Below are 16,111 nucleotides of genomic sequence, written 5' to 3'. Positions count from 1 at the left end.
GCCACCACGCCCGGCTAATTTTTTGTGTTTTTAGTAGAGACGGGGTTTCACCGTGTTAGCCAGGATGGTCTCGATCTCCTGACCTCGTGATCCGCCTGCCTCGGCCTCCCAAAGTGCTGGGATTACAGGCGTGAGCCACCGTGCCCGGCGTGGAGTTTTCCTACATAACTGTTTCTGTGCCCCAGATTCTCCATCTATAAATGTGAATAACTTGCAGTACTTACCTACTTCCTCATGAAGTGGTTATGGAATCAAATTATCAGTGAAAATAGGTCTATGCAATGGACATTCAGTAAAAACTGGTTTTAAAGACTGATAAAGACTGGAGTTGATGGATTGTAGAAAACTATTTATGTTCACTTTTACCCCCATAACTTAAGCATCTGAGGATTGAATGTATTATTTGGCTTACATTAAAAACCAACAAGAATTTTTAGACAGACCTCATTCTGGTTTAACCAAATTCCCTACTGAAAACAAATTCTCCAATTTCAGCCTCTTCAGGGGAAGTAAGGGCAATCCCACAAGCCCACGCTTGCCTTGCATTGTTCTTATGATTTATCTTTTTGGTAACCTAATTAAAAGTTCAGGATGGTGGGGAGTGGGTGTGACAACAATGTCCAAAGCACTCTCAAACCAGCCAATCTTAATATGTTACTCTCTATGTGATGTAGGAGAAAGGTCTTCAATTACAGACCAAACTACCAAGCTACATCATTAATGGGAGAGCTGGGGACCTATGAGATGTGGGTCCAAGGCCCTAGGTATGTTTGCAGCATTGTCCCTGAGGCAATTTCAGATCTAAAGAGTTTCTGCATTTGGATGGCCAGGTAGATTCTTAGAATAAGGTGTCTGCGAGATGAAAAAGATCATTTAGGCTAAAGTTTTCATTTTAGAAATCAGGTAAGTGATCTTAAGAGATGCTGTTCATTTACACAGTCACACAAACCATTGTCTTACAAGTCAAAAGTCTCAAGTGTCTATGTTCCAAAACCTCTGTGCTTTTTACATTGCCACAGTCTGTCTGGGACTAATTATTCAATGACAACAATGGCAACAGAAAACACTCTTAACAGGCAAGACAAATTATGTTTCAAAATTGAGAAAGTATGTGTAATACACAAAAAGACTGAATTTTCCAACAACCATCATTGGAAAGAATGGACAAAATGCTATCCAGTGAATAAATAGGTTGATTTAAATTTGGGGAGCACTTAACTACGGAAAATTGGGGTGAAGAAGACAGCTAGTACTCACAGAAAGTAAAACAACCTCACGTATTAAAACAAAAGGTGGACCTTTGAAATAATATTTATGATAACGGTAAAAGTATCCCTTTCACTCTAGCATTTAATCATTTTATTATATTCTCCTTTAAGCTCATTTCAAGTGATACGTTATATAATTTTTCCTCTGTCATCTACTCCTCCTGAAGTATATCTTTTGGACACCTGTAAGATGACAGAGAAAATAAAAGTATGATTCCATACAATCTATACAAATCTGATTACAAGGTCAGAATCTGATGAATAACTAGCAATTGATCATCCGAATGTCCATCAACAGAGGATTGGATAAAGAAAATGCGGTACGGCCAGGCATGGTGGCTTATGCTTGTAATTCTGACACTCAAGAAGGCCAAGGCAGGAAGATTGCTTGAGCCCAGGAGTTCAAGACCGGCCTGGGTAAAAGAGTAAGAGCTGTCCTCTAAAAACAAATTTTAAAAAACTAACTGGGCATGGTGGGGCACACTTGTTGTCCCAGTTACTCAAAACACTGAGGTAGGAGGATATCTTGAACCCAGGAATTTGAGACTTCGGTGAACTATGATCATGCCACTGCACTCCAGCCTGGGCAGCAGAGTGAGACCCTGTCTCAAAAAGAGAGGGGAAAAAAAAAAAGAAAATGTGGTACATGTATACCATGGAATAGTACTCAGCCATAAGAAAGAGTTAAATCATGTCTTTTGCATCAAAATGGATGAAACTCGAGGTCATTATCTAAGTGAAATGACTCAGAAAGCCAAATACTGCATGTTCTCACTTATAACTGAGAGCTAAACAGTGGTACAAATGGACATACAGAGTGGAATAATAGGCATTGGAGACTCGGAAAGGTGGGAGAGCAGGAGGAGGATAAGGATTACAAAATTACCCATTGGGTACAATGTTCACTATTCAAGTGATAGATACACAGACTTCACCACTGTACAGTATATTAAATATGTATTATTAAGAAATCTGCTCTGGTCCCCCTTAAATCTGAGTGTACATTTTTAATTGCCAGAATATTTTTTTAAATTAGCAATCAATCACTGAGGATCTTTAGGATGAAGGGACAGGAGTAGAAGAGAGAGGCAAAACTTCATTCAGAAGACAAATGTGATTACATGTTATCAATAGATTATGGCCATTGCTAATCAAATCCCGGTAAAGCAACAAATTCAAGTTAGCATCCATACCTGGCACCTACTATGTATGTGTTACAGAAAGACTAATTTGCAGATCTTTTTGGATATTTACAAATTTTATATCTATATATCTATATATCTATATATATATATATCACACACACGCACACACACACATACACACTCCCATATATATATATATGTATTAGAGATTTTATATATAAAGTTCCTGACACATGGCAGGTACTCAATTAAAGGTAACTAGCATCATCATCATTATCTGTCTCCTGAGTTAATTCATGCTCATCATGCATATAGGCACTTAGTGGCAGAGTTATGAATAGATTTGTATAAATAAAATTATTGGATTTTTGTTTCTCTTATTTTCTTGTCACATATGCAGATGAGAAGTTAGATTTTTGTTTGTTTTCATAACTGCTACCCAGACAATGTTCTCTATTTGTAATAACATGGGTCATTTGATTTATTGGGAGGTGTTATTGATGGTTTAATATGACAGATCATGATATAATGGATGACAGTGTTACTGGAAACTTTGTGATATCCCTAACAGTCTTCAGGCTGTCACAATATTAGTTCCTTGGGTTTGAAGGAGTGTTGCTTGTACTTGTAATCAGAGAAGGCACACAAGTGAAATGTCTTGCATTCGAGTACAATTAAAGTTCATTTGGGAAATTCACAGGAAATATATCATAAACATGCCTCAGAGTTTACAAAAAGATAATAAATAAAACACTATGGCAGTTTTATGAAGAAATAGGTCCCTGTATGATCAGATTTTAATGTTTGTGGGAACCACTGGCTTTCCATTTTTCGGCCTGAAATAATACCATTTATTTCAGTCCTTTTGATTAGACAATTGCTCCTAATTGGGAAGAGTTATCAAAAACAGGTAGAGGGGGCCGGGCGCGGTGGCTCAAGCCTGTAATCCCAGCACTTTGGGAGGCCGAGACGGGCGGATCACGAGGTCAGGAGATCGAGACCATCCTGGCTAACACAGTGAAACCCCGTTTCTACTAAAAAATACAAAAAACTAGCCGGGCGAGGTGGCGGGCACCTGTAGTCCCAGCTACTCGGGAGGTGAGGCAGGAGAATGGCGTGAACCCGGGAGGCGGAGCTTGTAGTGAGCTGAGATCCGGCCACTGCATTCCAGCCTGGAGGACAGAGCGAGACTCCGTCTCAAAAAACAAACAAACAAACAAAAAAAACAAAAACAAAAAAACAACAACAAAAAAACCAAAAACAAACAAACAAACAAAAAACCAGATAGAAATCATTGGTTTCTATCTGAGGATGTGAATTTATTTATTGAGTTTTTCTAACATGACAAGAAGCTGGACAGCGCTGTGTTTGAAAGGATTCTGAGTCTCTGGGGATTCAGAGACAGAAGATAGTGAAAGGATAGGAGAGGAGTCCCAAAATACAAACATAAACTTTGTAAGACTTTTGGGAATGTAAACCCTTCAGGGTTCATTGTTAAAAAGAAAGCGTGCAGTTACAGTAGTTACAGTGCAATCCCTCCCACAGTGTTGCCTCCAATAATCAAATAGACATACAAACTACCATCAAGTTTTACAAAAATATACAATTATGTGCAGTACATCATAAAATTTCAACAATATGTAACTCTTTGAAATGTAGTGCATCTCTTAACCTGTGGATGTCTTTTCTTATGGGGATGTTCAACATAAATTCAAATTGATTAACACCCTTGAGTGTTTTTCAGAAGCAGTCTCTGATTTCATCACTCTTGTTTTACACTTTCCTAAAGAGTAATTGCAAAATAAAAAAGTGAAAGGATGCTACACTCCAAAATACTGTTCCACTTTGGTTGTTACATAAGTTCAACTTTTGGCGTTCTTCCTGTAGTATCTCCAAATCAAGATGTATTTTTAAAATTATTAGAAATAAATAGTCCAGTCCATTGAAACCCCACAATCAAATGCAATATGATATAACATTTAGCACATTCTTATTTACTGTTGAATTCAGTTTCTTTTAGGTATATCTTTGGACTTCCTCCCCTGATCCTTGTTCTGTTGCCAGTAGCATCATCTGATTGTGATATTGAAGGTAAAGATGGCAAACAATATGAGAGTGTTCTAATGGTCAGCATCGATCAATTATTGGTATGTGCTTATTTTGTTTTACTCACATTTTCATGCATTGGGAAAATTTGAACTTTTTTTTGGTATGTAGTTTTATAATCAAGTATTCATATTTCTTGACAAGAAAGTGAAATAACTACAGAATAAAATTTAATGAGCTACTAACTGCATATTTTTATAGCTGACATAATTATGTAGCTTAAAAATAATTCTTTCCTAGACTCTAAGATGCTCACGATTATTCATTTCAGTCCTATTCACTAGTAAATTTCTTGTAAGCATAATTCATTATCACCGCCTAAATTTCCTCACTTCTCCTTTACCATGTTAGTCCTTGTAGAAGCATTACATTAAGAGAGGGAAAATAACAGTAAATATTTAAAACATATGGTGAATAGATGTGTTTTATTTGGATGTGTATATGTAGGTGCATAGTTATTTATGTGTGTATTTTATATCTATGTGTAATCAATAATTTGTTGTGACTTAAATTTTCTATTTTTGATGGGTAAAGCTTTTCTAATTAATATATTTTATACCTTAGAGCCAGCTTAGGTTTCTAGAAAATTTGAACAGAAAATAGAAAATTTCCATACGCTCTCTCTCCCTCTGCACTCTCCCTTATCTTACATCAGTATGGTACATTTATTACAATTGATGAGCCAGCATTAATACATTACATAAGTGCATATTTAACATTAGGATTCATTCCTTATGTTTTATAGTTTTATGGGTTTTGATAAATGTATAACATCACATATCCGTGATTACATATCATACAAATCATATGGTAAAAATCTATCCACCAGCTCATCCTTCCCTTTTTACCCCTGAACTCCTAGTAACCACTGATTTGTTTATATCTCTGTAGTTTTGCCTTCTTTAGAATGTCATGTAGTTAGAATCATGCGGTCTGTATGTGGCCTCTTTAGACTGGATTCTTTCACTTAGCAATGTGAATCAAAGCATCTCCCATACTTTTTTGTGGCTTGATATTTCATTTTTTCTTATTGCTGGATAACAGTCTATTGAGTGAATACACCACAACTTGTTTATTTTTTCACTGATTGAAAAATGTGTCTCAGTTGCTTCCAATATTTGGAAATTATGAATAAAACTTCTATAAACATATACATGCAGGGTTTTTTGTGGACATAAGTTTCCAACTCAGGTAAATACCTACAAGCATGACTGCTGGATCATATGGTAAGACTGTGTTTAGCTTTGTACAAAACTGCCAAACTTTCTTCCAAAGTGGCTGTACCATTTTGCCTCCTTACCAGCAATGAATGAGATCCTAATGACGTCCGTCTTTGCCAGCGTTTGGTATTGTCAGTGTTTCAGATTTTAACCATTGTAATAGGCTTGCCATAGTATTTCAGTGTTGTTTCAATTTTCCATTCCATAATGACATACAATGTTGACCATCTTTTCAGATACTTATTGCCATTTGTATATCTGCTTTGCTGAGGTGGTCTGAACTCACATCTTTACTGAAATCTTAACAATATTGAATCTTATTAGCCATTATCATGTGCTATCTCTTTTTTAATTTTTTTCATCATTTAAATTTATTATCTGGACAGAGAACAAATGAGTATTAGTTTGGCAACATTTGTAAATAATTATATGCGTGTAAAACTCTGCAAAAGAAGATGTGGTTGAAAATGCAAACTTTCATCAGAGCTTTGTTCTTTTCATCATATAAATCCTGTAAATATTTTATTAGACTTACACCTAAGTATTTCATATTTTAGTGCTATTGTAAATGGTGTGTTTCTAATTTCAAATCTTAGTTGTTTATTGCTGGTATATAGGAAAGCAATTGATTTTTGTATATTAACCTATGTCCTGCAACCTTACTATAATCACTTGTTTGTTCTAGAAGTCTGTTATTATTAGGAATTTTCTACATAGACAAACATGTCATCTGCAAGAGTTTTTCCAAGGTTTCAGAGCTGTATCAATACAATGTGATTGATGTATTGTTTTAACAGATAATTAGTCTTTTTTCAATTGGATTGAAACTCTGAATAGCAATGGAAAACTCTCTCAAATGTTCATAAGATGGGAGAAATTGTCTAATCTGTCCCCCCTTTTACTCCACTGTCTCTTCCACGTACTCATACTGAAGTGGAATGATGCCTTGAGGAATTTAGTGTTATACCTCTTGTAGGAATATGGAAACTAAAAAGAGATACTGTGCTACACTGTACATTGTAATCCAGAGGTCCCTGATTTTGCCCAGTGACAAGAAAAAAAAAATAGGGCATAGTAAATGTTAATTTAGATTTCTTGCTATTTTGGACATTGCATTAGATGATGCTACTAAATTAATCTTTTGAGTCAAGATAATATTTCTCATTTAATTTTATTATCTGGGCAGAGAACAAACTAGTGCTAGTTCAACATTTATAGATAACTATATGTGTATAAAACTTCAAAAGAATATGCCATTAAAATTCCATAAAAGGAGAGTTTTATCCAACAGACTCATGACACATTTTTTTGGTGGGAGAATATAGAGGAGCTTATCTCATTAACACAAAAAACAAGAACAAGTACGTCAGCAGCAATAATAATACTATTTTCAAAAAACAAAACATGGCTACTCTTCTTAAGGAGGTTAATTCACAAGACATGGAAAAGAATGCAGCTAGTCAGTCCAATTTAGTAGTTCCATAGTAACTTTAAGAATGTTTTCTATACATAGAAGGGGATAAATTTGAGGTAAGGAGAAAGTCTGAATGAGTTATTAATATCAACATGACTGGTAGAGCAGATTTAGTTACTCATTCACTCAGTGTGGACTAGATGCTTTGCAGACATTACTGTGTTTAAGTTTTGGGGAGACCACAATACTAATAGTTATGAAGTGCTTGTTATGTTCTTAGTGCTTTCCACGTGTTAACTAATTTAATCCTTACAACATCCTTTGAGAAAGGCATTCTTACTACCTCTGTTTCAAAACAGAAGAATCTGAGGCCCAGGGTTACCCAGTTTATAAGTGACTGAGCCAGAATCTTTCTCTATGCTCTCTACCCGACTCTCCTACCTCCCAAGGACAATTTCTGTGATAGTTTATTCATTCAGCAAACATTTATTTAGGGCCTGATTTGTACAAGTTACTATGAAAAACCCATTTATGTGGGTGATGTTGGGTTTGGGTGTGAATACAATGATGGACCAAGTACAGATCCTTCTTTTAAGAAGCTTACATTTTGGTGAGGGTTAAATGTTGGTGGTGTATAATGCAAGTTACAGTTTTAAAAGTAGGAAGAGTGACTGCCTGTTTGTTAGATGTCTGCTTATCATCTAACAAATAGACTGGTTGTAAACCAAACTCAGAAACAAAAAGATGTAAATGGTGTTCTGGAAGTAGTAAAGAAGCAATTTTGGCCTGTGTAGAAGTTTCAGCAAGTTATCCAGAAGGTCTAGCTAAGATAATTGGTAAAAGTGGCTACACTAAACAACAGACTTCAATGTAGATGAAACATCCTTCTACTGGAAATAGGTGACATCTAGAACTTTCATAGCTAAAGAAGAGAAGTCAATGTCTGGCTTCAAAGCTTAAGAGGACAAACTGAGTCTCTTGTTAGGGAGAAATGCAGCTGGTGACTTTAAGTTTCAGCAAAATATTATTGCTCGTTGACAGTACAAAATTGGTCACCCAAGAGTACTGATGGATATTAATGTTTTCATAACTGCTAATATAACATCTGTTTTTCAGCCTGTAAATCAAAGAGTAATTTCAACTTTCAAGTCTTATTATTTAAGATATATATTTTGTAAGGCTATGGCTGCCAGAGATAATGATTCATCTAATGGATCTGGGCAAAGAATTGAAACCTTGTGAACAGGATTCATTGTTCTGTAATAGATGCCCTTAAAAACATTTGTGATTCATGGGAGGAGGTCAAAATATCCACATTAACAGGAGTTTGGAAGAAGTTGATTCCAACTCTCATAGTCATAGATGACTTTGAGGGGTTCAATACTTCAATAGAGAGAGCAAATGCAGATATGGTGGAAATAGCAAGAGAATTAGAATTAGAAGTGGAGCCTGAAGATGTGACTGAAATGCTGAAATCTCAGGATAAAACTGGAATGAATGAGGAGCTGCTTCTCAAGTATGAGCAAAGAAAGTGGTTTCTTGAAATAATTTTACTTTGAGTAAAGATGCTGTGAACATTGCTGAAATGACAAGAAAACATTTAGAATATTACACAAAATTAGTTAAAGCAATGGAAGGATTTGAGAGGATTGCCTCTAATTTTAAAAGAAGTTCTACTGTGGATAAAATGCTTTCTAACAGTATCACATGCTACAGAGGAATCTTTTGTGAAAGAAAGAGTTAATCTATGTGGCAAACTGCATTGTTGCCTTATTTTAAATATTACTACAGCCACCCAACCTTCAGCAACCACCACTCTCATCAGTCAGCATCCACTAATGTTGAAGCAAGACCCTCCACCAGCAAAAAAGTTTACAGTATCCTGAAGTCTCAGATGATTGTTAGCATTTTTCAGCAAAAAAGGCCTTTTAAATTAAGATATATACATTGTTATTTTAAACATAAGGCTATTGTACACATAATAGGCTATAGTATAGTGTAAACATAACTTTTATATGCTGGGAAACCAAACAACATTGTGTGACTCACTTTATTGTGATATTTGCTTTACTGCAGTGGAACCAAACCCACAGTATCTCTGAGGTATGCCTGCAATAAATTATGCAATCATTATCACTATCTAATTCTAGAATATTTTCATCATTGCCAAAAGAAATATTCTACCTGTTAGCAGTAACTCTTTATTCCCCATCACCAGCCTCTGGCAGCCACTATTCTGCATTCTGCTTTCTGTCTCTAGGAATTTACCTATTCTGGACATTTCATATAAGTCTTGTATATAATTCATATGGATGATATGCAACTTTTTGTATTGATCTTGTTTGCCTTCGCATAATGTTTTTAAGATTAATCCATATGATAACAGGAGTTGGTATTTCATTTCTCTTCACGGATCAATACAATTCTGTTGTGTGGATATGCCACATTTTGTTTATTCATTCATCAATTTTTGGACATTTGGGTTTCCCATTCTTTGACTATGCAAGTTTTTACGCAATTCTCTTGGAATGTTCCTAGTAGTCAAGTTGTTGGATTATATGGTCACTCTGTTAAACTTTTTGAGGAACTGCAAACTGTTTCTAAAGAGGCTGCACCATTTGTATTTCTACCAGCAGTTTGTTAAGGCTCTGATTTCTCTACATTCTCACCAAAACTTGTTGTCATCTAACTTTTTTATTCTAGCTATCTCTGTGGGTGTGAAATAGTATCTCATAGTGATACTGATTTTCATTTCCTTGATGACTAATGATGTCAAGCATCTTTTCATTATTGGCTGTTATTATCAGCCATTTTGCATAGCTTCTTTTGGAGAATTGCTTATTCAAAATTTTCACCCACTTTTAAATTGGGTTATTTGTTTTTTCAGTTTTATATTTGTAAGAGTTCTTTATATGCTCTGTATCCTAGACCTTTATCAGATATTATAATTTTTCCTCCCATCATTTGTATTATGTTTTATTTTCTTGATAGTGTCCTTTGAAGGACATTTTTAATTTTTATGAAGTTCAATTCATTTACTCTTTGTGCTCATGTTTTTGTTTTCATATCAAAGAAACTATTGCTTAATCCAAGACAACAAAGATTTACAGGTATGTTTTATTCTAAGAGCTTTATAGTTTCAGTCTCACATGTTGGTCTTTGATTCATATTGAGTTAATTTATGTATATGGTGTGAGGTAGGGATCCAACTTCATTCTTTTTCATGTGGTTATCCAATAGTTCCTGCATCTGATATTGAAAATTATATTTTCCCTCATTGAATGTCTTGATACCCTTGTTGAAAATAAACTGAACTCAAATGTATGGGTTTATTTCTGACCTCTCAATGGTAATCCATTGATATATAATCCCTATGCCAGGACCAGACAGTCTCAATTACTGTAGCTTGGTATTTAGTTTTGAAATCAGTTTTGTCTTTCACTTGTGTTTTTATTTCCTTAAAATCTTTTATACTGATGAAATTACTGATTTTTTTTTATGGATTGACTACCTTTTCTTAGGGATTAGTAAATTAAATAGCTTTATAATTTAAATGCAATCTAAATCTCTCTGGTGATGTTGTATCTCTGAGCAATTACTAAACCATGTGACTCCATATACTAGTAATTATGGTCAAGTGAGTGGTATGGACAGAAGCAATGACAGACTGTAGAGAAGTGGTGGGGAGCTTCAAGATCCATTTTCATTCTCCCATTAGATTTTGATGATATTCTCATCATTTGGTAAGAGTACATTATAATATATTAAGTATAACTTAATTTATTAATTTAGAGACAGAGTTTCACTCCATCACCCAGGCTGGAGTGCAGTGGTGTGTTCTCAGCTCATTGCAATCTCCACCTTCCAGCTTCAAGCAATTATTGTGCTTCTGCCTACCAAGTAGCTAGGATTACAGGCATGCGCCACCACACCCAGCTAATTTTTGTAGTTTTAGTAGAGATAGGTTTTTGCCATGTTGATCAGGTTGTTCCCAAACTCCTGATCTCAAGTAATCTGCCTGCTTCAGCCTCTCAAAGTGCTGGTATTACAGGCATGAGTCACTGTGCTTGGCCTAAGTATAACTCTATAATTGTCCTATCTGTTTAAAACATCTTTCCATTCATAATTCCCTTAGTTTCTTACTTTTGATAGATAATTTTATTTTTATGTAGTGACATCTATATAATAAAATTTCAGAGGGTTCAATTTGGGCACCAAGGTGGGAGGGATCAGGGGCTGGTGTGAAATTTATACAGAAATAGTTTTCCTATAAAGCCACAAATAAGTGACACTTGGAGAAGAAAGAACCTCTCTTTCCCCTTGAATAATATTGGCATCCTCATCAAACATCACTTCACCAGAGATGTATGGGTTTATTTCTGGACTCTGCAATTCCATTTTGTTTATCTATATATCTGTCCTGGGTCAGTACCAGACTGTCTTTGTTACTCTTTCTTTGGATAAGCTTTGAAATCAGGAAATAGGAATCCTTCTACTTGTGTGTTTTTTGTTTTTTTTTTTTTTTTCTTCTTGAGATTGTTTTGGTTATTTCAGGTCCCCTGGAATTCCACGTGAAGATTTTAGAATCAGCTTGTCAAATTTCTACAAAGAAGTCAACTGGGATTCTGATAGGGATTTTGTTTCATGCATTAATTAATTTAGGAATATCATCTTCTTAATAATGCTCAAAAATGCTTGTGGCCCATGAACATGGAATCCTTTATCCATTTATTTGTATCTTTTAAAATTTAACAATATTTTATAGTTTTCAGAATATAGGTTTTACCTTTCTTTTGTTAAAGTTATTCTTAAGTATCTTGTGTCTCTTTAATGCTATTGCAAATGGAATTTTTCTTTATTTTATTTTAAAATTATCTATGATTTCTAACTCTCCACTCCTTGTATACTTACCTAAGTATGCATCTTATTTCCCCATACTAGTCTATATATATATAGTAAGGACAGATTTTATGTTTGAGTCATCTTTGTATCTCACAGACTATTAGCCCAGCATCTTAAATGTAGTGGTTTTTCAAATGTTTAATAAATAGTTTACGGATTGTTAACACCATAAATTAATGAGAACCCAGAGCTAATTTTGAATAATCTAGGAAGCCTGTTTTTTTGAACATTTGTTTCTTTGGAAATTTGTTAAGAGTCAAATGTCAGGTACTTTTTGATATCAATATGAACTAGTTTTGGATGTTGTACAATATTTTTGTCCATAAAAAATTATTTTACCTAAATATAACTCATGTGGTTGAACTACATAACTCTTAGTCACCAGAGCAAAGGCTGTTTCAAAATATAAAGGCTGCTGGAAATGGCCAAACGCTTTCTAGAAATAACTCAGTCTAATTGTAGGCAAATACAGGGCTATCCCTTTATTTTAAATTATAAACCTACAAATCTAATGATTAATCAGTTATAATATGCTTTCACAACTTCCAATATTTTTATCTGTGACTCTATTCTAGAGGCTTTCACAGATTCAACTTTCATCTTTGCACTGACAGCTCTCATATAGCCTGAAGTCTACATTTCTCCATGAACTCTAGGACCATTTAATTCGAATATCAAGTAGATATTTCTACCCAGATGTACTATGGCACCTCATGCCTAATAGTGAACTAAATTATCATCACATTTAGCCTGTTCCTGCTTCTGTATTCTCTATCTTAGGTAATCTTAGCATTTTCCCAGTCTTTCAATTCTGAAAGCCTTCATCTCATCCATCACCAAATTCTATAGTTTAGTATATCATCTTAACACCTGTATTCTCCATTTATTCTATAGACTTCTACTACTAGTCTTAGTTCAAGTAGTTGCCAGATCTCACTGGGACCACTTCTGCAGCCGTCAGTGGGCCCTGACTAACCTTCCTGCCTCCCCTGTGTGTCTGAACTTTTTAATGACACTTGAGTTATTTGTCCCATTTCAAATCTGGTACCATTTTTATTCTTTTTAAACTCTTTAATAAAGTATCTCTCCCCCAGCACCTATCAGGATTTGGTCTTGCATTTCATTGGTTTGCTAACAGAAGTAGCAAAAGAAGGATCAAATTCTTGTCAAATATTACTTCAAAAATATGTGTAAATAAATAGACAATGTTTAAATAATTGTAGTTAACAAATAAAAGCAAATGTAAATTGATTACAATAAAAATTAGTTTTTTAACATCACGTTATGCTAAAATATAAATTTCCTGTTTATATGACTCAGTAGCATGACTAATCAGTTGCAATTTAACAAGAGACATTGCTTTTTAAGAGGCAAGGCGTTTTGTTTTATGAATCACTTTTTTCTAGTTATAAAAATTAAATAAAAATAGTAGATTTTAAAAACCTATGTTGTCTAAAAGAAACCTACTTTAAATATAAAGATACACATAGATTGAAAATATTATGATGGGGAATGATACACGATGTTAACACTAATCAAAATGGGAGTAGCTATATTCATTTCAGTCAAAGTCAACTTCAGAGCAAGGCAGACTGTCATGGATATACAGAGGATGCATTATATAATAATAAAGGACTAATTATCCAAGAAGATATAAGAATCTTTGCTCTGTACGTACCTAACAACAGCATCAAACTCTGTGAAGCAAAAACTGATAAACTGCAAGAAATACATATATCTATTATGACAGTTGGAAACTTCACAGCCTTCTGTCAGTAACTGACAGATTGTGCAGGGAGGAAATCAATAAGGTTACAGATGAACTTGAAATCACCATAAATCAACTGGATCTAATTGACAGTTATAAAATGCTTCATCAAACAACAGCATAATGCACATTTTTCTCAAGCTCACATGGAATATTCCCCAAGATTGAACATGTACTGAGCCATAAAACACACCTTAACAAATTTTTATAAGTACAAGTCATGCACAGCATTCTCTCAACCAAAATGTAATTGAAATAGAAATCAATAAAATAAGAAAAATAGATGGAAAATTCCCAAATATTTGGAAATTAAAAACACAATTTTTGATAACATATGGGTCAAACAAAATGTCTCAAAAGAAATTTTAAAATATTTTGAATTAAATGAAAAGAAAATAGATATTTGTGTGATACAGTGAGAACAGTGCTTAGGGTATTAAATGCATAGAAAGAAAAGAAAAAGATATAAAATCAATAGTCTAATTTTCCACCTTAGGAAAACAGAAATGAGAGAGAAAATTAAAACTAAATTAATCAGAAGTAAATAAATGATGAAATTAGAGATGAAATTGAGAACAAGAAATTAATAGAGGAAAATCAATGAAAGCAAAACTGGTTCTTTGAAAAGATCAACAAAATTAATAAGCCTCCAGCCAGGCTGACCCTGAAAATAAGAAAAAGACACAAATTACTACTATCAGAAGTGAAAAGAGAGTCATCACTACTGATTCCATGGGTATTAGAAAGATAATGAGGTAATATTATTTTGATGGTTAATTTTATGCATCAACTTAGCTTGGCCAAGGAACACCAAGGATTGCCAGCAGCCACCAAAATCTACGAGAAAGTCATGAAATGATTTCGCCACAGAGCCTCCAAAAGGACAACCCTCCCAACACTTTGATGTCAGACTTATGGCTTCCAGAACTGTGAGAGAGTAAATTTCTGTTGTTTTAAGCCACTCTGTTCTTGGACATTTGTTATAGAAGCCCTAGGAAACTCAAATAAGTGGTGACAAAAGTGGACAACATCCTGAAAAAAAATTCACTAACACTACACTTTGAAGAGAGGTCGTGGAAATGTCTACTGGAGAAAAGCAAGTGAATTGGGAAAATGACCCCTAAATACGGTAGTCTCTATGAAAAGCAAAACACCTCTTTCTCAATTGGGAGGAAACTTGAAGACCAAATGAGAACACTTTCTTCATGCAGGCCAGCTCACCATACACCATGATGCACTTTAACAAAAGGTAAATTGTTAAAAAGAGCACAGTGTTGATAACAGGGAAAGCTATGCATGTGTGGGGACAGAGAGTATCTGTAGAAAAAAAAAGTTTTCTTATTCTCTCCTTCAACAACAATCAACACAGAAGACTTCTGTGACCAAATGTGTGGGAGATTTTTTCCCCCATATTCTAAGTAAGGAATCAATTCTGCAAAGGACACAAGCTGGTTGTCAATTCAATTATGACACTATCTACCTGGAGACAACATCATATAACACAGGTTGAGGCTGTCTTCATGACTTCTCTTTCCCCCTCCACCCACATTTCAGATGCCAATCACAAACCCTAGGTTGTCTAACCTGTGCTTCTGACCAACTGGCTGTACAATGGGGATCCTACAACCTGCTCCTTGGGTTTAACTAATTTGCTGGAGCAGCTCTCAGAATACGAGGAAATACTAATATTTATCATTTATTATAAAGAATATTACAAAGGTATAGATGAAGAGATTCATGGGCAAGGTATGGGAGAGCAGGTCTGGAGCTTTCATGCCCTCTCCGGGTGTGCCACCCTCCAAATACCTCCACATGTTCAGCTATTTGTAAGCTCTCTGGAGAGTTAGGCATGACTGATTAAATCATTGGCCATTGGTGATCAACATAACCTTCATCCCCTCTCCCCTCCCCAGAAGTTGGGGGATGGGGGTGGGGCTAAAAGTCCCAACCCTCTATTTACGCTTTGTTATCCTAGGGGCTGGGACTGGAGCTGGAGCTGGGGGCTACCTACGGGCTGCCAGTCACCAGTCATCTCATTAACACTGAAAAAGACATCCCTTTGGAGGTTTCAAGGATTTTATGGGTTGTGTGTCAGGAATCTGGGAAAAGACCAAACATGCACAGTCATATGACATAATGTTTCAGTCAATGAGGGACTGCATATACAATGGTGGCCCCAAAGATTATAATGGAGTTGCAACATTCATATTGCCTAGTGACATGATAGCTGTGGTAATGTCTTAGAATGCATTACTCACATGTTTGTGATGATACTGATGTAAACAAAC

General features: G+C 35.1%; 1 protein-coding gene across 4 annotated transcripts in view; it reads left to right on the top strand.

Annotated features, from left to right (window-relative positions):
* IL7 (interleukin 7) overlaps window positions 1-16,111 on the top strand; it is a 63,589-nt gene that overhangs the window by 3,846 nt on the left and 43,632 nt on the right. For all 4 annotated transcript variants that reach the window (XM_025394822.1, XM_025394821.1, XM_025394820.1 and 1 more), the window contains exon 2: window positions 4,424-4,560. In XM_025394822.1, the coding sequence (XP_025250607.1) occupies window positions 4,424-4,560 (137 nt within the window). The remainder of the gene's footprint in view (window positions 1-4,423; window positions 4,561-16,111) is intronic.

Source organism: Theropithecus gelada, chromosome 8 (genome assembly GCF_003255815.1).
Source record: "Theropithecus gelada isolate Dixy chromosome 8, Tgel_1.0, whole genome shotgun sequence".
NCBI lineage: Eukaryota > Metazoa > Chordata > Mammalia > Primates > Cercopithecidae > Theropithecus > Theropithecus gelada.
The sequence above is the reverse complement of the archived record's forward strand: the minus strand, read 5'-3'. Positions and strand labels throughout refer to the sequence as shown.